This window comes from Lepisma saccharinum, chromosome 11, assembly GCF_977018435.1.
Source record: "Lepisma saccharinum chromosome 11, izLepSacc3.1, whole genome shotgun sequence".
NCBI lineage: Eukaryota > Metazoa > Arthropoda > Insecta > Zygentoma > Lepismatidae > Lepisma > Lepisma saccharinum.
The window spans coordinates 60954273-60977391 of NC_139239.1; the positions used below are offsets into that span (position 1 = coordinate 60954273).

Sequence of the window (23119 nt, forward strand, 5' to 3'; positions counted from 1 at the left end):
GCTTCTGAATTAAACAATGTAAAATTGGCACTTGAATCTTTGCAAAATACAGTATCAAATCTTCCTACATCACAGGAACTTAAAAATATTAAGAGGGCAGTGAATAGGATATTGAAATCAGAAGATATCAAGAATATCCAAGCAGAGATCAAACATCTCACTCAGACAGTGGCCACTCTACCAACCAATCAACATATTAATGAACTGCATGCCCTGTTTGAGGATATCAGAAGACAGGTCCATGATCTTACTGCTCAAAATTCAAAATTGGCAATTGTTGAAAATTTGCAACAAATTGTAGCTAATATCAAGCAACAGCTAGGAACCATGGAATCCAATCAAGCAAATGCTCTGTCTGTTTTTGCCACCCAGCTTCAAGAGATTGTGCAACAATACAAAAAACTTGTTGTGGACATAAAAATCAAGCCAGGCCATGATGATGTTGTTAGGACCATCAATGAGCACCTTGAATCTGTAACAAGCAGATTGCTTACAGCAGAAAAGGAAATAACAGGCATAATCGAGAATCCAAAACATACAGTAATTCTTGAATTGTACAGCATCCCCAACAAAGAATATGATTCTCCATTTACACCAGGTGGCAAAATATATATGCTATCCCCTGCACAATTTTATTACCAATTTTTTGTTGGGGGCACATTGAGACCAATCAAAATCAAATATTGGCTTCAACCACAGGCACACCACTACCCCACCTTATCAATAACAAATGCTGACAACAAACCAAAAATCACCAGTGTAGAATTGGAGGATTTTACAGATCCAAATACATTAGAAACATCTTATGCTGAAGATGATGGCTCTTTGGAATTTAAAATTCAAATAGGGGACAAATTATATTTAGAAAATCCTGCAGTATCAGCTGCTGAACACCCAATAGTTGCAATATTCTTGTTTTCATATTATGTCTAGACAAATTATTGTTGATGAACTACACAGACAAGCCAGACATAATTTTAAAAGACTGCCAGTAGTCACAAAGGGCATAGACGATTTATGGCAGAGCAACTTGATTGAAATGGCAAGTGGACAGTTGAAAAACTTAGACAAAATCAACAAGGGCTACAAGTATCTACTCACTGTAATAGATACATTTTCAAAATTTGCCTGGGCTGTGCCACTCAAATCCAAGACTGGAAAATGTGTTACAGAAGCCATCAGGACAATCATCAATCAGAGTGGAAGATCACCGCGCTATTTGCAAACAGATAATGGCAAAGAATTTTTTAATTCAGTGTTTCAACAATTTATTAAAAGCCAGGCAATAAAACATTACTCGAGTTACAGTGATCTCAAGGCCTCAATTGTAGAGAGATTCAACAGAACCCTAAAAAATCTTATGTATAAACAATTTACCCTCCAAGGTAATTATAAATGGATTAATATTCTTCCAGAACTTCTACATAAATATAACAACTCGGTCCATTCCACAATCAACATGAAACCCTCTGAAGTAACTTCATCTGATGAGCAAAAATTGATCAGCACTGTTTATTATCCTAGATACCAGCCAACAACAAGAAAGGCCAAATACAGGGTGGGTGATCAAGTAAGAATCAGCAAATATAAGCACTTATTCAAAAGAGGCTTTACAAGAAACTGGAGCACTGAATTATTTACAGTGGTTCAAGTTAAACCCGGGACCCTTAACACATATATAATAAAGGATCACCGAGGAGAAATTCTCAAAGGCAGATTCTATGAAGAAGAGCTCAGCAAAACTAAACAGCCTGACACATATCTCATAGAAAAAATCATCCGCAGAAAAGGCAACAAGTTATTTGTCAAATGGCTAGGACTTCCAGAACACAGCTGGATCGATGCAAACAAAATAATAATATGAGCACCTGGGATGTTATAAAAAGGCTGCCAGAACCTGAACAACAGAATAAGAGAAATGGCAACTTGCTGCCTGATAATATTAGATGTCTTATTGTTGGGCCATCTGCTTGTGGTAAAACTACACTAATGGTTGATAATTTTTTATTGGCACCCAACTGGTTAGACTGGAAAAACAGGCACTTGTATGTCTTCTCTAAGAGCTTGGAACAATTAAAATATCAGCAGCTGATGAAGCTATATGATGGATTGGATATTGCCACTTTTGAACCAGATGTTAAGCCACTCCATGAATGTCTCGATAATTCTGTTGTTGTGTTTGATGACATTATATTGGATAATCAAAACAAGGTTTGAAATTTTTTTACACAGGGGCGGCACAAAAACATTGATTGTTTCTACCTGGCACAGACTTTTTCAAAAATACCCAAGCAACTGATCCGAGACAACAGCAATTTTATATGTGTGTTTCATCAGGATCATACCAACCTCAAACACATACATGATGAATATGTAGGTGGGGACTTGAGCTACAATGATTTTTCCAAGTTTTGCAGTTGGTGCTGGAACCAGGACAGTTATGGGTTTGTCACAATTGATATGACAAGAACGCCCAATAGTGGCAAATACAGAAATAAAATCAACAATTTTCTAGACATTGAAACATATATAAATAAACATGAAAAGGCCAATTATTGATGATCTTAAATTAAGAGATTATCTTGTAAAAAGATTTAAGGGATGGAAATCAGAGAACCGGGGAATTTATGAAAAACACAAACAAACAGAACAGCCCATAATTGATGCTATTAGTGATTTAGGTAAAAATATCAAAACTGTTACAGAGCAAAATCAAAATTTGATCACAGAGCTTGTGCCTGTAGCTGCTAGGAACATATTAGATTATCCATTCACCCCACTTTCCAGTATTCATACACCTAGTCCTATTGCTCCTCGAAGAATTGAAGCTACTCAGGATCCTATTGAATTGGGTCTTCTTGCTCAAAAATATTTAACCACACCTAAAGACAATAAAGATGAGGTGTTTGGCTTATATGCTGACACAGAGCTTGATGGTAGCATCATACATAGAATTGGCAATTTCAGAGTAACATTTATGGGAGATGGTCTGATTGTTTATTCAGAATCTCGTCTCGGAGAAAAAGGTGCTTTTGTTAAGTACCCCGGAACACCTGGATTGTGGGAACTGATGACTAGGAAAAGGCCTGGCAGCTATACAGATCAAGATTATGAATATTACAAAGAAATATTAATAAAATCAGATGCTCTATACCAGAACAATGATCCCACACAAAAAAGAGTCAAGTCTAGCAGTGGGGCAAAATACAATAATTTAATCAAGCCCATATGGTCACAAATTAAGACTGGCAGTGGAATCAAACAATACAACACCCTGCCTAAAGAATTTGTGTGGGTTGATGATGTCAGGAAACTTGTAGATAGGTTATTGGTGATAGCTGGGGAGGAAAATGCTGGGAACCACAATTTTTACAATGAAAAAGTTGGAATTATGGACATGATAAGCACAAAATTGTCTAATTTTATAGTGAATGACACTAAGGGGATTGGATATCTTATAAAAATTATTAATACTCTACCCCCCAAATTTTGGAATATTTCTGAGGGTCGGGGCCTGGTTAATGACATTATAAACAAGCTGCCATTTGAACTACATATTCCAGGCTATCAGTATTGTGGTCCAGGCACAAAAATTGGATCATAGATTAAACAGAGGGGATCCTGGTGTAAATCCCCTAGATGCTGCTTGTAGAGACCATGACATAGCATACAACACACATTCTGATCTTGACAAGAGACATGTTGCAGACAAGAAATTAGAAGAGGCTGCATTTGGTAGATTTGTAAGCAAAGATGCTTCTTTAAGTGAGAAAATAGCAGCATTGGGGACCACCATAGCTATGAGCACCAAACAAAAACTGGGGTGGGGGTTGTGAATATGTATATAATAAACCTACAATGAAGGCCAAGGGTGTTATGTATCAAATACCTTATGCAGGTCTCAAATCTCTTGGGCCTATTGATAGCCTTTTGACCAAAAAGCAGCGCAAGAAAAAAAAATCTTGTATTGCAAAGGGACATGGTATGAAATTGTTGCTTAGTACCCCCCAATTAAAAAAATTACAGCAATCAAGAAAAAAATCACATGTGGGGGGATTCATATTTACCATCCCTGCCATCTTAGCAGCTCTCGGGGCTGTTGGGAGCTTGGCTGGGGGATCAGCTGCCATAGCAAAAACAGTAATAGATGCCAAGAAAAATAGGGCAGAATTAGATGAGCAGAGGCGCCATAACCAGGCCATGGAGAAACAAGGCAAAGGTGTTAAGAGAGCCATGAATAAGTTTAAAAAAAACAAGAGCCGCTTACAAACCAAGATATTGAAGCTTTAATCAAGCCACTGGGCATCAAAAATTTTAGAGGTGTGTACATGTCTGATTCTTTACCAGAACAACCACTCAACAAAGAGTGTGGCATTGTTAATTTGGATAAGTACAAAAATCAGGGCACTCACTGGATTTGTTATCTTAAATATTTAAACAATGAGGCATTTGTGTTTGATTCATTTGGAGGTGTTCCACCTGAAAATTTAATAAAATATCTAAATTCAGCTAATCTTTATTACAATAATGCCCGTGTTCAAAATTTCAAAGATGTTAATTGCGGACATTTGTGTTTATCTGTTCTTAGATATATGTCTCAAATAAATAAACCATCAATTGAAAATTTTCAAAAGGCCCTGTTGTATCTGAAACATCATGGGGGTATTCCATCTCACCAGCCAAAATTCAATATTGAAACTCAAATTGCATGATGACATAGTGTATCCCAAAACAATAGCTCTCAGAGCATTTTACGGCATGTACTTGATCCCTAATATTACACACCACAACAACAAAATTGCAGTTGGGGATCAAAAAATTGTCATCACTCCAGGGCAATATAATCTATCCACTCTAAATGCTCAATTACCCAGAGGTATAGTGTTAAGTCAAAATTCTGTCACTCACAGAGTAGAGATTGTATCTGCTACAGAAACAGTGGATCTGGGTACTATAGGAGAGCTGTTAGGCTTTGAGAACAACACAAAACTTGAAGCGGCCATCAAACACACTGCTATTAATATACCTAAATTCTTAGCCATAGAGACTCTGAATATTCACTGTAATGTGGCTGAGGGTATGATCACCAAATCAAATGGCATAGGCACTCACAAACAAACTGGCATCATTGCAACATTCAAACCTAATTCTGAATTTATGGAGCCAATCATCTACACTCCATCCCCAACATTATATTTTCCTGTGTGCCATAATAGAATAGATTATATTGAATTGATGGTCACTAATGAAAAAGAAGAATTAGTTGATTTTGCTGGAGCCACAACATCTGCTATCATAGAGATTAATATTTAAATAAAAATACATACAAAAAAAAATGGAAAATATTGAGAGTTATGAGCTACAATCATTCCCCCCAAACAGGAGGACATTTGCAAATTTAAATCAACCCAACACAGAGATTGAGGTTGATCTTGATGTAGGGGATGGCTTTATACACCCCCACAGAGCAGATCTATACATCAAATTTGATGTTGTAAAGCTCGATGGAACAGATTATCCGGCAAATTCAAATATAAGATTGGTAGATAATTTTGTGCCGCATCTGTTCTCTGAAATTGAGATCAGAAAGCATGGTGTTGTTATAAACAGAGTGGATTATCCCGGCATTACCTCCACAGCTTTGGCCACATTAAAATTATCCAAAACCGAGGCTTCTTACTACAAAATAGGTGGATTTGAGGCTGGTGATAAGATATTATCTAAGAACCACACAGTGCTGTTCCCGATGCGCCTGTTGCCAGGATTCTTCTCAGATTACAAAGATATTATGTGGAAGGGTGGTTTAAGAATCACATTTAGAAGAGCTGCCAATGATAATAATGCTTTGATGAGGTACAGCACATTAAACTCTACAGGGGAAGCTCTGCCCAATACCCTACCTGATGAAGGCAAGTGCATTATTCAGACTATGGAGCTAAGAATCCCGGTTGTTGAATATGAGGCCAGTTATGCTCTTAAATACAAAGCAGATATAATAAAAAATCCACAGATTCCTTTACAATTTTATACATATCAATGTGTACAGAAGCCCGCATCTGGTACTTATTATGAGTTTGATGCTACAAATTCATTCTCCAGTATACAATATGACATGCCGGATTTTGTGGTGGTATTGTTTCAGAATGGAAGACACAATGATCAGGAAAAAAATTCAAGTAGATTTGATAACTGCAACATCAAGAACATATATCTTAAAAATGGCAGAAATGAGGTATTTCCTAGAGAAAATTATAATTTAGACATGTCCAAGGATGATTTCCTCAAATTATATGAGGCATTTTCAGCATTCAAAAGAGTCACTATTGGCAATACTGACATGTATTACACACCAGATGAATTCAAAACACAGAGACCCATGTTTGTCATCAATGCTTCAAAAAGGAAACAAGTTGTGGTGAATGACAGGACAAACATCAAAATTATCTGTGAATTCCATGAGGCATTACCTGATGACACCATATGTAGTGTTATTCTCATAGGAGAAAAATCATATGTTTATGATGTAAGAAATGAGAGAGTCACAGAACAATTCTAGAAAAATTATATTATCTTAATACTAGATATACAAGTTGAGCCTGGTGCCCAATTGAACTTAAACCGGAAGTAAATATGTGTGTGTGTGTGTGTGTGTGTGTGTGTATGTGTGTGTGTGTTAATACGTTTGGCGTAGTTTTAGGTGTGGGCAAAAAAAAATCAAAAAGGGGCATATTTTTAACAAATTTATGGACAACAATCTCACAGAAGTGCCTTTTATAAGTGTAGGCAAATCAATCTGAGGGGGCTCATCATTTCACGGGAACTTCCCGAGGGCATTTTTACAAAAATCTTTGATTAGGCAGGGTTCCACACTTGAGCAAAAAGCTCATATGGGCATGTTGAGCTTGTTTTAAGTGTGGGCAAATCTGCCAGAGGGGGGTTCATCCTTTCCGGCACTGGTTGTAGTACAAATTACACTACTGGGATGGGTTTTGGTGGGGGTCATACCCCCCCTTTGGCCAAGCATTCCTAAACAAAGAAGGCAGGAAAATATGCCAAAATGAGGACTGACTACTAAAAAAAATGCACATAACCTCCCTTTGGCCAAGCATTCCTAAACAAAGAAGGCAGGAAAATATGCCAAAATGAGGACTGACTACTAAAAAAAAAATACACATAACCTCCCCCTCTTTAAAAAATCCTGGGCATGATACTGACTTTCAGCTAGTCACGATCATTATGGTATAAAAAATGCACTGTGGTATTCGAATTGTTATTACGCGATCCAAAGAACGAAAGTTTTCCGTATAAACAAAATCACTATTTGTAAACTTTCATTTTGTTTCTACCACGAAAAGTTTACCTATTACATAATGGCGCCGTCCTAATCGCGAAAAATATTACCTTTTTGATCAAGCTCCGAAAAATTGCAGTGTATTTATGCTAATAGCCCTTACCTTACACGCCTAACCTACCAACGAAAGGAATGTTCGCTTACGTCAGAAGGTGGAGGGCGGGCCTTGACAGAAAAGGTGTTTGAGAAGTGTGCGATAAGTGAGGCTTGGTTTTTAATCTGCGTAAAAGCGCGCACGTCCGTCACTTGTCATAGAGAGGCTGACCTTGAATGACAAAATGCAGGAACTATTCAGCTTATGACGGGCAGAATGAAGGAAAATTTCCCTTTTGCGGGGAAATTAAGGGTTGGAATTAGTACCACAACCAGTGATGTGCCGTATAAGTTTACCGCTACATGTGTTGTCTACACGTAATCTACGTGTAAATTACATTGGTTGTAGTTTAAATAAACTACGCAGACAATCTAAAGTGCATTTTCAAGGGTTTCATGAAAGGAAAGTGACATTTTCAACTATATTGGTTCCTAACGAATGAAAAGAACCCTATTTACAACAAAATTTATCTTCTCTTCTATTATCAAGTATGGAAGAAGATAAATAGCATGCAAAAAACAACAACAGATGGCAGTCGTGAGGCAAGAGTGGTGTTTTTCCCATAAAACACTAGAATATTTCCTATATTAGGTATCTTCCTAGGTGAGAAAGTGTTCGAATTTGGAGGAAAGAGTATGAAAAGTTTTCCTCACACATCAGCATCTGATACGCGTATAATTTTCTTTTAATTCCACGGCGCCCTTTGCTAAGGTATGACCTTTGGCCATGTTGTTTACATAGATTACGTAATCTACGTGTATAAAATAGTCTACGTGTAGAATGTAGACTATGGTTGTTTACGTGTAGACGCACATCACTGACCACAACACTCTTTCTTCTTCTTTTATCTAACCCAACCTAGCCTCACTAATGACGTCACGTCAGCCAATCGGATTGCTTAAAACTGTAGTGGCAGCAATCACTACCGATATTAAAACCGATTTTTAAGCGAAAGGCGAAAAAAGGAAATTCGGTGGAAAATTAGTAGAGATTAGATTAGGTGCCAGTTTCAGGTCCAATAACTTTTTGCTGTTATCTCATTTCCACTCCTTTGAGTATAAGCATAGGCGTGCGCAAACCTTCTGATTAGATGGGACAAAAGCCTTGATGAAAGTTCAATCCGAGAAAGAAAAACCTAATCTCATGTCACTGTTTTATTGTATTGGTGGGTATGGAACAGGGGCGTAAACATAGCGTGTACGGACCAATCGAAAATCAACGTATTTAGAATAATTCAAACTTCCCTAGTAACAGTGTTCTTTGGCACCTCGTTTCCTGTATTTCGCCTCTCGTGGTTCTGAGACTATTTTACACGTACACATGCTTCGTAGAGCAGATTCAAAACTACTAAACACAATTTCTTTCATTTACAACAGTGACGCCGATTAGGGGGCGTGGTGGTTTAGTTGTCCCTACAATTTTTGCTCCCTCACTATGGTCTCTTAATGCTAAGCCTTGGCTACAAATAAAAAACAAACTGTCATTGCCAACACCCCCCCCCCCTTTTCCAACTTATGGCGACCAATCTCAGCTACTGATTACCAATGTATGGACAATTTATTCTGCAAACACATAGAGGTAACGGAAATCTAGAGAACGCAGTTGGATAGTTTCATAGGAAATAATACACCTTTCTCTCCCTTCGTAGTTGCGTGGAACTTTCGTCAGCTTGAAAATATATTTTTTAAAAAGAGCATAATATTGTTTCATAACTGTGATAAGTAGAGCCCGGAAATTCACGCATTTATTTTCGTTAAAATAGGCAGGCAAAAAGGCATTTATGTGGAAAATAGGCACTAAAAATTAAAAAAAGGCAAAATAAACAAAAAAAGGCACATTTGGAAGTCGCTTACTTTTATCTATAATTTCTGGCAAAATGTTAAAATCTACATTGGGAAGAGCATTTCAATTTTCACCAAATTCACGCACGTAACCATGTAACTTACCACTTAATGGCACACTAAATTTCGGCATGATGACAAATACACGATCGTTTTCCTCCAAAGTACAGAACTAAACTAAAGATAGAGAACTTGATTTTGGAATGCATGCAAAGGCCCTTGTGCATTAGTGCTGTTTCTTGTCAATAACGTCCTGACACGGACGCTGGACGCGATGACGTAATTGTGCAGTTGTTCTGCAACAGGTTTTCAGCAGTCAATCATGCACAAGGAAATGTTAACCGAAAGCCAATATCCTAACTCAGCATGAAATACTTTTCTCCTTCAGCAATGTTGAAACATAATTGAGTTCAATATTACTTAAATAAAGCGAAAATTATTCACATAATAAACGGAAGAAAAATAAATGCCAACAACTTTTTTTGGGAGAAAAATAATTTATATACACACTTTTTTAAAAAAAAAAAAATGGTCCAATTTCATTGAAAAAGTCAAAAGAAGGCATTATAATTAAAAATAGGCAGTGGGGTCCCAAAAAAGGCAAAATGAAAAGGCTTCTAAAACATTCGAAACAACATAAAAAACGTACGAGGGGCGATCAGGTTGCTCCGACCCTAACATAGAAGGAATGACGTCACGATTGATTTTTTATTTTGTTATTGTTTAGTGATCATTTATATGCTTTCAATCTGAATTGCAAGTCTAAGTAACGTACAGTTTTCTTTTTACAGGGGTTTAACTGAGTGAAGTTGTGTCAATGTGCCAGAATGGAGAAAACTGAGGTGAGAGCTGTGATTAAATATTTTGTGAAGAAGAAGTGGACGGTATCCAAAATTCATGAGGACTTGGTGGATACATTAGGGGACAGTGCTCCTTCATACAATATGGTGAAGAGATGGTGTCGTGAGTTTAATTGTGGGAGAGAGTCATGGACGTCCGCAGGATTTTTTCCAGGGAGGGGCAAGGAAGGTATTTTTTTTCCAGGGGGGGGCCAACATGGCATATTTTCCCCAATAATAGTGTTCATCCCTCAAAAAACATTGCTTAAATTTGAATTTATCATGTTCATGCAATAATTAACCCACATTATTGTGACTGAAATTAAATTATATGTGTGAAATATGTAATTTTTGGTTGACTTTCGTTTTCCAGGGGGGGCCACGGCCCCCCCTTGCCCCCCCTTCCGGACGCCCATGGAGAGAGTCGTGTGAGGATGAACATGCAGGTGGAGCACCAAAAACTGTCATGACGACCGAAAACATTAACAAAGTCCACATATCGTGCTGAAGGATCGTCGAGTCACTATCCGTCATGTTGCTGATATGTGTGGCCTGTCATATGGCACTGTGCAAAACATAATTACCCAGGAATTGCAAATGAAAAAAATTGCTGCAAGATGGGTCCCTCGAAACCTCACCCCAGATCAGCAGCGCACCCGAGTGCTCATCAGTCAAGAACTTCTTGACAAGTTTCGTGCTGATATAGACGATTTTCTTGCCCGATTTGTAACTATGGATGAAACATGGGTCCATCACTTCGACCCAGAAACAAAATCACAAAGCATGGAGTGGAAACACCCACATTCTCCACCAACGAAGAAGTTCAAGGTGCAAACGTCAGCCAAGAAGGTGATGGCCTCAATTTTCTAGGACTGCAAGGGTGTCCTTCTTGTGGACTATCTACAAAGAGGCCAAACCATCACTGGCACATACTACAGTGACCTAATCAAGAAATTACGTGATTCCATCAAGAAAAAGAGGCGTGGGATGTTGACCCGTGGTGTGCTCCTTCACCAGGACAATGCACCTGTCCACACCTCACGCATTGCGAGGGCCGCTGTCGCAGATGCATCGTTCGAATTGCTGCCCCACCCACTCTATTCCCCAGATTTGGCCCCCAGTGATTTCCATTTGTTCAAACATTTGAAGAATGACATTCGTGGGCAAAAATTTTCTGATGATTCTGAGGTGATAAGGGCTGTGGACTCATGGTTGGAGGACCAGTCGGAAGATTTTTTTTTGCAAGGTATCCACGCGTTGGAGCACCGATGGGAGAAGTGCATTGGAGTTGCAGGGGAGTATGTTGAAAAATAAAAATAAAATTGAAACCCTATTGCCGCTCTTTCTATGTTAGGGTCAGAGCAACCTGATCGCCCCTCGTATATGCGGAAATTTTTTATCAATATATCCAGTAGATAAAAAGAGGCATTTTGCCAAACTTCCGGGCTCTAGTGATAAGCTTCCTCTACACTAAATTTCTAAGTGAGAGTTTTAGGAGGGGCAGCTGTTCCCTCTTACTGCCCGTGCGCACGCCTATGAGTATAAGCGTAGGTGTGTGTGTGTGTGTATCCACATCTTCTCTTAATGATGACGATGAGGAGGAACTCAGAACCGTAACTAGACATTTTGGCGATCTAAGAAAGATAGTCGTTTTGACCACCCTCCCCTCTCTCGTGCATACCATAATATCAACAACGTTTTGCCTTTTTTCGTTACAGCAATATTTTCTTGAACTTTTCTTCTTTCCATTCACGTGCTTTGTGCAGTAATACTTCCATAATCGCTCATCTAACATTTAACCTCCGTTGCTTCCGTCTCACATTAGGCCAGGTGAGATTACTGGTTGGGTTGACTCCAAGAAACAACAGGGAGATTAGTGGCCTTGTGTCAGACGGAAGCTTTGGAAGTTGGTTTTTTTTTTAAAAAAAAAAAGTAGTAAGAAATGACGGAAAATGTATTTGGCCAAGTCTGAAAAATATGGTATTATCATTATTAAACAATGATTATATAATATATATATTTAACGTATTATTGCCTAACAGCAATAAGTAGAACACTTAATTGGTGCCCATGGCTGCACCTCGGATTTGAAGATAGTGCTTGTCTTCCAACTTGTTGCACGTGGGGTCAGGAAATTAGGCTGTCCGAAAGGTACAAAGTACATACTTGGAGTATGGTCTAGGCGGAAGTGACGTCACCTAGTACAGTTCGAAAGCATTAAGTTCAAGAGGTATCAAGACCACAGTGCGGAGCACGCCAAGGTTGCTGGCTCGGTCACGTAACAAGTGGACTTGTTGTTCATTTGTTTGAAATCACGGAGGTAGAAAGCCAGCAAGTTGTTTGTTGTAGTTCTTCTAATGTGTGGAAATGTATGTATAAGTTCATTTGCAAATGCTGTGTGATTTCTGTGTTGAAAAACAAGTGTTTAAAACGTGGAAAACCAATATGTCCTCGGTTATATCTACTGATCGTATTTGGCGTTGCAGTCGAAGTGCAGTTTGAAAGATTTTCACTTCCAGTCCACTACTTGAAGACCGCACTGCGAGACCATTCTCGAAGTAGCTATGCTCGCTTCAAGTACGGTCTTGCACCTTTCGGACACGGCCTTAGTTCTGGGGTTGTGGGGTTTTGGTCTGCTGTTGGATTGGATTCCATGGAGCGGACCAGAGGTCACCAGAATAGCCACATCCTATGCCAACCTTTTCATGGGCAAACTCGAAAAATAGTTCCTGGAGACCCCATCCTCTGAAACCTCTTCTCTGACTGTTTCATCATGCTCTGCACACATGAAAACCCATCCATGTTCACCTTCCCAGAGCAACTTGAACACTTCTGCTCATGGACGTCAACAGGATTTTTTCCAGGGAGGGGCAAACAAGGCACATTTTCCCCAAAAATAGTGTTGTTCCCTAGAAAAACATTGCTTAAATTTGAATTTATGGTGTTCATGCAACAATTAACACATATTAGTGTGGCTAAAATGAAATTATGTGTTAAATACATAATTTTTGGTTGACTTTCATTTTCCGGTGGGGGGGCACGGCCCCCCCTTCCGGACGCCCATGCTTCTGCTCCGAGTTCACCTGGACTGTACCCACTCCACCAACCAAATCATATTCCCTCCAGCTCCCATGCATTCCACACCAAGACATCCCTTGCCTCCGGAAAGAACCATTTTTTTTTTTTTTTTTGCACCCTCAACCAGGGGCCCCTCCATTATAAGGGGCTCGTGTATAACTTTCAACACAATTTCATTTTGTAACAAAATATTATTTAAGTGATGGAAATTTCATAAATTAATTATTTGAGGGCTCTGTGGGAAATTACGCAGGATTCTGCACTGAAATGGACATTTTATTCTATCTCAGTATTTATTTTATAAATACACAGGTAATTAAGGAATATGCATTGTATATTATGGTACAGTCAACGGCAAAGAGAATGTACGCAAATTGTCCACCACTATTTTCATTACTTTTTTATTCTACATCCTGTGTTGTTTTAACCCTCAGAGTACCAACCGGGTCTCAGAGACCCATAACTGAATTCATATTTCTATACTTTTGTAAGGAATTTTTCAAAGACTATGAGGTCATGTGACTTTATTGCAGTTTCGGTGAAGATTAAGTGTTGGGATTATCTTCGTGTTTGAGTTTGCCAGTAGACTTCTACAGAATATAATAGCAACTGGATCTTTGAGACCCACTGATATTTTCCTTTTGAATATGTAGATGGTGCTGGGGAAATTGCGCTCGTTGCCCTGAAACTATTTTGCTATTTGTTGTACTAACAATGTTTCTTGTGCTATAACATTTTTGCTTTCAATTAGGTTCCTGTCTTATTTGTAGCGCTAGTTCTTCAAAGGATTTCGCAACTTAGTGCATACCTTATCTTTTTGATCGTGCAAGTGGTTTGCTCATAATAACAAGTAATAGTGTGGCCTGCACACAAATTGAATCTTACTGACAATCACTTACATGGAAACTTTTATTTCTTCATTCGGTTTTCTAAATTTTCGCCAGCATTAGCAAGATGGCTCGACCACTATGTGAAAGTGATATAGCGGACTTCCTTCAAGAAGACTTGCTACATTCTGATGAAGATGACAATGGAAGTGATTACGTCCCTTCCTCGGATGAGATTGAAGAGGATGATGTTATCCCTTCCGATTCTTCTTCCGAATATGAGGACAGACACTAGTTTCAAAAAATCCATCTCTAGCCTTGCTACCTCATATCTATAAAGAAATTGGTGAAGAAGTTTGGTTGGCAAAACCTTATTCAGGTCCTTCCGGCATAACAGCAGATGCAATGTTATCAAGAACCCACCAGGACAGACCGGATTTTCCAACAGAATGCGATAGTGAAAGTTCCTCTTTCTTGTTGTTCTTCCGAGTGGACTAATCAAGAAGGAAAGGAAGACTACAAGGACAACTGGAAGGAGATGCACCAGCAAGTACTGAAGAAATTAATTTGGAGTTCTTATTCTCGTTGTAATCTATAAGTCGAAGAATGAAAACATGAAACAGCTTTGGAGCCGAGAACATGGCAGACCATTTTTCAGTCGAAATATGAGTCGTGGCGGTTTCCAACAGCTGACAATTCGATGATGCTGCATCCTGCAGAACCCATCGATCCCCAGACAAGCTGGCACTGATAAGAAATTGCTTTGAAATGTGGAACACACTGGCTTCGCGACGCCTACATCCCTGGAGATACAATGACAGTAGACACTCGTCACGTTCAGGGGTCATTGTCCATTTCGACAGTACATCCCATCAAAACCCAGAAAATATGGAATCAAGATCTGGGCAATTCTGCGAGGAACATCACATGCAACAATTATTTTACTGGTCTTGCCCTGGCCAGGAATCTACTGAAGAAAAATCTTACTCTCCATGGGACGATCAGACACAATAAAGATGAGATTCCTAGAGTTCGACACAACCAAAGGACGTGACACCAATACCATAGTATTCAGGTTTCAGAAGTATGCAAGCCTACCGTCCCAAAAAGGGCAAAGTAGTAGTTGTTCTCAGCACCATGCACTCCAAAGGCAACTTACTGAGAAAGAGAGAGGTCATCCTCGCTTACATAGCACTAAGGCAGAAGTCAATACAATAGACCAAATGGCTCGTTGCTATTCTGTGAAGACAATGACAAGAAGATGGCCAATGGTGATTTTCTACATTATAGATGTCAGTGTCCTCAACGCTTTTGTTGTGTGGATGTCACCGAATGGGGACTACTGCAGTGGAAAATCACACAAGAATCGACTGTTCCTTATCGAACTAGGGAAACTGCTTGCCGACATTGCTGCTGCTTCACCCTCGGCTGATCCGAATCCTATTCCACCTCCCACACTAGACAAGAAGCTAAGGAGATGCTCTATTTGCGAGTGGAAGGCAGATATGAAAACCAATCACATCTGCACAAAATGTAAGAAATCCGTATGCATGCAACATTCCCATTTTGTTTGCAGGAAGTGCATCGATTTGTAAATAAATTGCCTACTGTCCAGTAGTTCTTGTACCAGTGTAATAAAACCAGAAACAAAAAAAAAATACAAATTAAAATTGTAATAAAAAAAGAATAATGTTACAAAACTGTATAAAGTGTAATAAAAAATATGAATATGTATGTAGCAAAACTAAAATAAAATAACTAATTATGTAATAAAACAGAATATAATAGAACTGTAATTGTAAGAAAAAACTTGCAATAAATGAATAAATCAAAACAATCCCATAAAATAAAGATTCTTCAATCAAAATCTGTTTGTTATACTTCTCCCACCTAAATACCACAATTTTTAATACTGGGTCCGAGACCCCCAGATGGTACCAGGTGCTATAATTTTTGTGTGGTACTCCTAGGGTTAAGGAATGAAACTATGTTGGTTCAAAGCAGGAATTCTCCTCTGCTTTTTGACGTCACTATTTCAATTCATTGTGTAATACAGACCGAATGAAAATGGTGGACAATTCACCAGCTTCTTTCACTGTTGGGTGTACAAGAATAGAGTAGTGTGGAAATACCGTAGTCTTCCTGTTCTTCAGTGAGTCAGTCTATCAAAAAATAGGCAAGTTATCCACAAGAAATGCAAGCTACTTTTAGCTTCCATTGTCAGGCTCTGTTGATGTATCGGTTACACCTTATGAACTTCCGAGGGGCCAAAATTTGGAATGTTTTGGCTATCACTTGCATTCAAAAGATAGAAAAGAAAGAAATGAGAAAACTAATTGATCGTCTTTGTTCAGTACATAGCAAATTGAGGTGGGAGGATAATGAGAAAGGAGAAATGAATAACTGGAACACTGACCTATTTCAAAAATAGGTCCAAAAATGTAAGTAGTAACTTGGTTTACATACTCTTACATAAAACTTAATTGGCTTATTGAATCTCATCAACCTATTAACTATGAACTTTATTATTGTCATCACATGTAAAACACTTGGTTCGCATCCACCCTGAAATATAGTTAGTTCTATATACAGCACTTACCTGTGATGGGGATACATAACTACAATACGGAGGAGACAGTCTTGTCCAGATGACAAGGAGCATGGTTTCCTGCCTGCAAACGGCATTAAAGTGGCCTAAACATGTCCCTATATCACACAACTACAAGTATTTTGTGGAAATATCAATAACATAATTTGGTGAACATTAATTATATTATCCTAATTTAATAACCTCAAAAGGGCCTGCTCCAGTCTCCCTCCCACAATCCTACCTAGAGGTGTGGAGATTTTCAACAGGTAATTGGTTGACGTGGTATTAGCACATCGAACCCCCAGCCATTGTACAAGATTTCCAAGACTGGGTTAACGCTATTCGCTTGTAGCTCCCCAAATTTCCTCACTATGGTCACCGGCTCTATACACAGGCCAAGAACCCATGCCATTCCGAAGTCTGAGCGCAAACCACAGCACCTCAGACCCGGAAAAAATCTATGAACTATATGCTATAGATATTCCATGTTCCTATTAGTACTCATGGTGCACAGAGCAACTATTCAGGTGATTTATAAAATTTATTGCATAAAGCATACTATACAGAGTAAAAAATTTACACAGTACTGCATTAATGTGGCTAGTATCACTTATAGAATGTGTAACCAAAGAAAAAATATGTTAGTGTGTGTGTGTCAAGATATTAAACTCCCATAAATGATTGTGGAAAAAAGTACAGTATATAATAAAATTCTCAATCAAAAGTTGCAGATAAAATATTGTTACATAATTATGCAATCACAATGTAGAGATTTTTTGTCCAGCTCATGAAGTTCAATGTACAAGGTGTTTCTATAAAATGCTAACTGAACAAGGTGTGTTTGGAAACTTTCGGTTATCTTTTTATTGCAACACCCTGTAACCTGATAGGTACATTATTGTTGTCAAGAGCTAGTAATATTACAAAGATTTAAAGTTTTTTGTGTGGATTCTTTAAGCATATGCCACAATATGTAACTTAACGATTTAGTGAACACTGAACAGTGTTTTTCCCCGCTTTCTTTCCTTCCTGTGGATAACAAATGCATAGTGAACCTACACTTCAGACACGACCACAATCAATTCTCAGTTGATAGGGTCCGTAAAAAAAAATAATATACATGAAGCACATGTGCTGCACTTGACACACTGTACATAGTTATAACACCATTAAGCCTTGTTTCCATATGAAAAACTCAATATGTTGACTAAGGCAGAAATTTATTTTATTAAAAACAAACTGAACTTAACGTTTCAACCTTCTAGCAAGGTCTTCAGACTCGGCACCAAGTACAAAACAGGATGATATGTATGGGACCGGTGGCCACCCTGTGCAGTGGAGGCAGACTACGGCGAGGCTCGCTCCAGAGCACTGGAGATGATTTTGGACTAGCAGCAGGAAGTCTCGCTTGCGAGTCACGATGGTGCTCCTACCTCAGAGGTTGGTGGTGGCCACCGTGAGGATATTGGGAAGCTATGAATGAGTAGCGTAGCCTGGTCACAGACACCTACAACAAAGACTGGGGGTTTGTCATGCTGACCACGTCACCCTGTAACTGGTTGGATGGTCTCCCCACAGGCTGTTGTACAGCAGGTTATTTCTTACTTATTTAAAGAGATTGAGTTGAATTTTTTTTTTTTTTTCTTCTTAGAATCTATTTCATTAACCTACCTCCTTTTCCTCACTAGTTTCTTTTACAAGCTAGAATAAACTTTTAGGTTTGCAACTCAGCCTTGTGTGGTAATTCTCATCCATCTACTCTAATGTGGCATATTTTGTACGTGTTACTGCCACATGTTCCAAACTATTTCTAATTGCTGAGCGTTAGTTCAAGAATTGTGCGGTCACCATGCATTTTGAGATTCCTGGCTATTATTCATTTGAAGGTTGGGAGCAAGTCGTAACTCCCAAAGCCTCTAATCAACAAGAATCACAGACATCTCAATCCAGCACCTATCGCTACCCCTCTTGCTCACGCTCTACACTGTCGGCAAAGGCTTCCTAGCCAAAAAGAACACTCACAGTATATGTGGGATAATGGGCTTAAAAACGCTCGTGAAAAGCTAAACACCACTGGTTTATGTGCATACTTTTATTCTCTTGAAATTCCAAAAGTAATGTTTGTAATGCCACACTAAAATTCTCTACTTTATCTTAGTTGTATAAAATCAAATTTCGAAAAGCAGCCATAAATGCAATTAAATAAATATAAAAAAATATTATGTAACAAAATATTCAGATTTGTAATTGCATGAATGAGGTCTTAAGTGTAACCAAATTATACCATGAAAAATCCTAATGCAGTAAGGCTGCAGCAGAAAAAAAATCATAACAAAAGGAAATTGAATACGTATACAAAAGTTGGAAACTGGAGGGAAAAAAAAATGAAATTAAGCTTCCAATTTTTGAATTTCATCACACTTGTTTACTTGAAAGTAATTTGTGTACTTAAAAATTAAAAGTTTGGTATGTTGTTACAGCATATAGTATAGAACAATGAAATAGTTTCTAAACTACAAAAACAAAAGTGCATCAAATTACATATCTACATTCAACATGCAAAACAAAACATGCTGTGGAAATCATTTAAGACAAACATATTGACAGTAACAGAAATATACAGGCACAGAATGGCAGGGAAAGAATAAGCTTTCACTGACTACAAGAAAAAAAAAATGGACCAAAACTTGGCAAAAGAAAGGAATTGTTCCACAATAATGTGTTAATGAATTTCATAGTAATTCCAATAGAAGATAATCTTGACTGTTTCCCGTTACTCATTACACCACAATCCTATTTGTTCAGAGAAAGGTTTAAATTGATGTAATTTTTGTCCAAATGCCGCAATATATCCAAGTCAGTTTCATCCACTGAGAATGCAAATGTTATATCTCCAAATTGTAAAGAAGTAGAGATATTTAGGTTTTCATCTCTGCTTCGTCTGATGGCTCGATACATCCAATATTGATATACAGGATACACAAATGAATGGTGCAGATATAAATGTCAATAAAAAAAAAAAACATTCTCCCTTGGGCCCCCTCGTTCCCCGAATCTTACTGCGTGCAATTTCTTTCTATAGGGGTTTATGCACAACCAATGCCAACTTCCATCCAGCAACTTTGTGATCAGATAATGCATGCAGTGCAGGACATTACAGTGGACATGTTACATCTTGTCTGGAACGAGTTTGATTACCACGTTGCTGTGAGTCGCCTGACCAGGGGAGCCACAGGATTGTAATTTTAACTTGCATATCAAAAACTTTTAACAGTGTTTGCTGCAACCATGCACGTTGAACAATAAAATTTTTATTGACATTTATTCATTTGTGTATACCCTGTATAGTCTTTTCGCTCCATGTGAGGAATTTGGAAGCAGCCACAAGTGAGCAAACTCCAACAGCCAATAAAACCTTTTGACAATTTATTCAACCAATACAAGCGGCATCCGAGTATGAGACAAACCACTTGCATTCTAATCTCATTCACTTAAGAGTTGCTTAGGAATAATTGTGGTCATCGGTCAGACAAAAAATTTGAATAGGAGAATCAAAGTAGTTTATCGATTTACCAAAATATGAATTATTCATTTTACTTTGCTACTGAATGACAAATTTATAATGAAATCGTTTCACCTCCATTTCATTTCCAGAATGCATTGTTGCATGCATAAAATTTATTACAGCATAAGTATCTAATGTAACAACTACTTTTAGAGAGGCTTCAACATATCAGCATTGCCATGATAAACTTTCAGCACAATGGTGACAAAGGTTCAATAAATGCATCATGTCAAACTTATGAAAAATTGGACATTGAACATTTACATTCTCAATGGACGATTCAACATTTTATTCTGAATATTTTACAGAGGGAAAAAATAGTTGCTTATAGACGTATACAGCAGTGTATTCACATTTAATGCAATGTTTGTTCCCCACACTACTAGTTGACTTCTTTTTATTCCTCAGAATGCAACAAGTAAAATTCCTTTGAGTTTTTAAAATTTAAAAAAAAAATCATTAATAGTTTTAATAAAATTTTATTTCTTAGCACAAATCATTGCTGCAGCATCCATTTTATAAATACTGTTATAGTGTACCAACTACATGCTAACAATTCGTAGTAAAACATCATGATACACTACACATTTCTTTTTCCTTTTTAAAGCAGCATATATATTATGGAATATCATTGCTGGCACCTGCAGCCAGTTCTCAGATAAATCAACATTTTCCTTTACTTTGCACCTTAAAAACTCTTAAGACTTACTAAAGTAAATTTCTTAATACTGGGTCTCAGAGCATTTAGTCACCATAGTATATTACAATATGTCACTGCTTGTTTAATATTTTTGTCACCTTTGCGCACAATGACATCATGCTTGCCAATTATTGGCATTAAGTGTGTAAATTATAAAAATGTATTACACTAATCTAAAACGCTTACCGGAGGGGAAGCAAATATGCAGCAGAGCTTCCGCATGGTTTCATAATTAATGTTACCCCTTTGTCAAATTAACTACACAATAAATCTAGTATCTCATTAGAACTGGGCCATGTGACAATCAAAATGAAAGCTGTTCAAGTTGCTGAAACCCTGCTGATTGCACTGTCTTGACAGATCGGAGTGTTTTCGGAAATGCTCTTTTCCAATAGATTTTTCGTAAACACAACACAAATGTGCGATCATCTGAGAATTCTAGCGGGAAAGTGCTTTTTCCACACACATTTGCAGCAGAGGTGGGGGTACAGAGTTGATGGGACTAAGAGACCAACCCCTCGCGTCCAGCCAAAGGGAATGTTTAGGAATCTGTCCAACACATTTCCCCCTCCCAATTTAAGTCATCAAAAGCCCATCAATAACCTCCACCTCCTACTGTGATCGATCAAAAGAGCACTTTACTCCCCCTGATGCATATTTCAAAGGCTCCAGTACTGGTTCCACCAGGGCAGGAGACTTTTTTACAGTACACGATGGTTCAGAATAAGAAGACTTCATCCACACCTGTATCTACATGCACTCGCACAAGCACATTCACTCTCTTACAAATAATAGGTCCACAATAAATTTAAATATCATTGGGTGAATCAATAAACTAGTTTCTTTGGCTGCTCCCATGAGAAGATGTCCCTGCCAAAATGTCCGTATGAGCTGGTCTTCTGATATATTGGGTTTCGAAGATCCAGTTCCCTGTAACACCATTACAGATATTAGCAGAGTAAAAAAAACAAACAATTTAAAATATCACATCATTCTCTTAATTTTCTTAAACATTAAACTACCTGATGTTCATGAACAAAATTGTTAAAATTGAAAATTAATATGAATTCAAAGATATTTAACAAAAGTTATTAACCTTTAGCACACAAGTAGTAACATGTTTACCAGCATGTGTATTCCACAAAGGACAATGGTAGCTACACTATATTGCCAATAATGACTAAACACTCGTAGGAATGTGCTTAGAGCTGGTGTCAGTATGGGATAGGTCCACCATTCGCCCCTACCACAGCCTCTACCCTCAGAGGAAAACTTTCCACCAGGTTGCGGTAAATGGCAGCCAGTAGTCTTATCATTCATCCTGCAAAATGCAAATAGCTGTATTCGGGCAGTTTGACCTGGATCGCAACAGACATTCTCGGTCATCCCACAGATGTTCAATGAGGTTAAGATCAGGGCTCTGAGGCAGCCAGTCAAGTTAATTACTCCCATGTCATGAAACCACTCTTATGGCCCTTGCTTTATGGATGGCATTATCATGATGGAAATGAAAATGGGCCACTTCCAAACTCTTGCCACAAGGTGGGGAGCATGGAGTTGTCTATACATTGTGTTATAGGCATCAGCTTCAGGATTCCAAGCACCAAAAACTAGGGACCAACAACACCATACCATGTAAAATAGCCCCATACTGTGATTCCACTCCACGGAATTTCAGTGGGGAGAATACCCTCAGATAGGGACTGGTCACAAGGCATTCGCCACGTCCAACATAGCATGATTCATCACTCTACAGGATGTTTTTTCATTATTCTAGGGGCCACTGGCAATGTTCTTTGCACCACTAATCGATGTGCCCAGTTGCAGGTAGTAATCCTTGGCTTATGTGCTGTAGCTCTCACATGGAAGTGAGTGTCATCGCCTCTCTCTGCATGACACTAGTACCAGCATCACTTCCCAATACCATTCAAAAGTCTGTGGGCAGTGTCCAATGAAGTGTGCCCATTTGAATTCCCATGTCTGAGCACTCACTGATCCCTGTCAGTCAATTTTTCATTTGGCTATGTTACATCTGGAACCTGTCCAAACTTTTATGGATGGAATCCCCGAATCTGTGGACACCAATACTGTAATCATATCCAGTTAAGCCTCACTCCACTTGCACCGCAAGTTCATTTTGACTGCTGGCAGTGGTACACACATCTACAGTGCACTTCGCTGTCCTTCACAAGTTATTCTCGTGGCTCATGACATGCGGACGATCCTCCTAACAA

The 23119-nt window shown here is 38.4% G+C and overlaps 1 protein-coding gene across 2 annotated transcripts in view; it reads right to left on the reverse strand.

Annotated features, from left to right (window-relative positions):
- Window positions 1–20648: 20648 nt before the first annotated feature.
- The window catches only part of Sam-S (S-adenosylmethionine Synthetase), a 41349-nt gene continuing 38878 nt past the window's right edge, over window positions 20649–23119 (reverse strand). For both annotated transcript variants that reach the window (XM_083131240.1, XM_083131239.1), the window contains exon 9: window positions 20649–21815. In XM_083131240.1, the coding sequence (XP_082987366.1) occupies window positions 21713–21815 (103 nt within the window). In that variant the 3' untranslated portion in view covers window positions 20649–21712. The remainder of the gene's footprint in view (window positions 21816–23119) is intronic.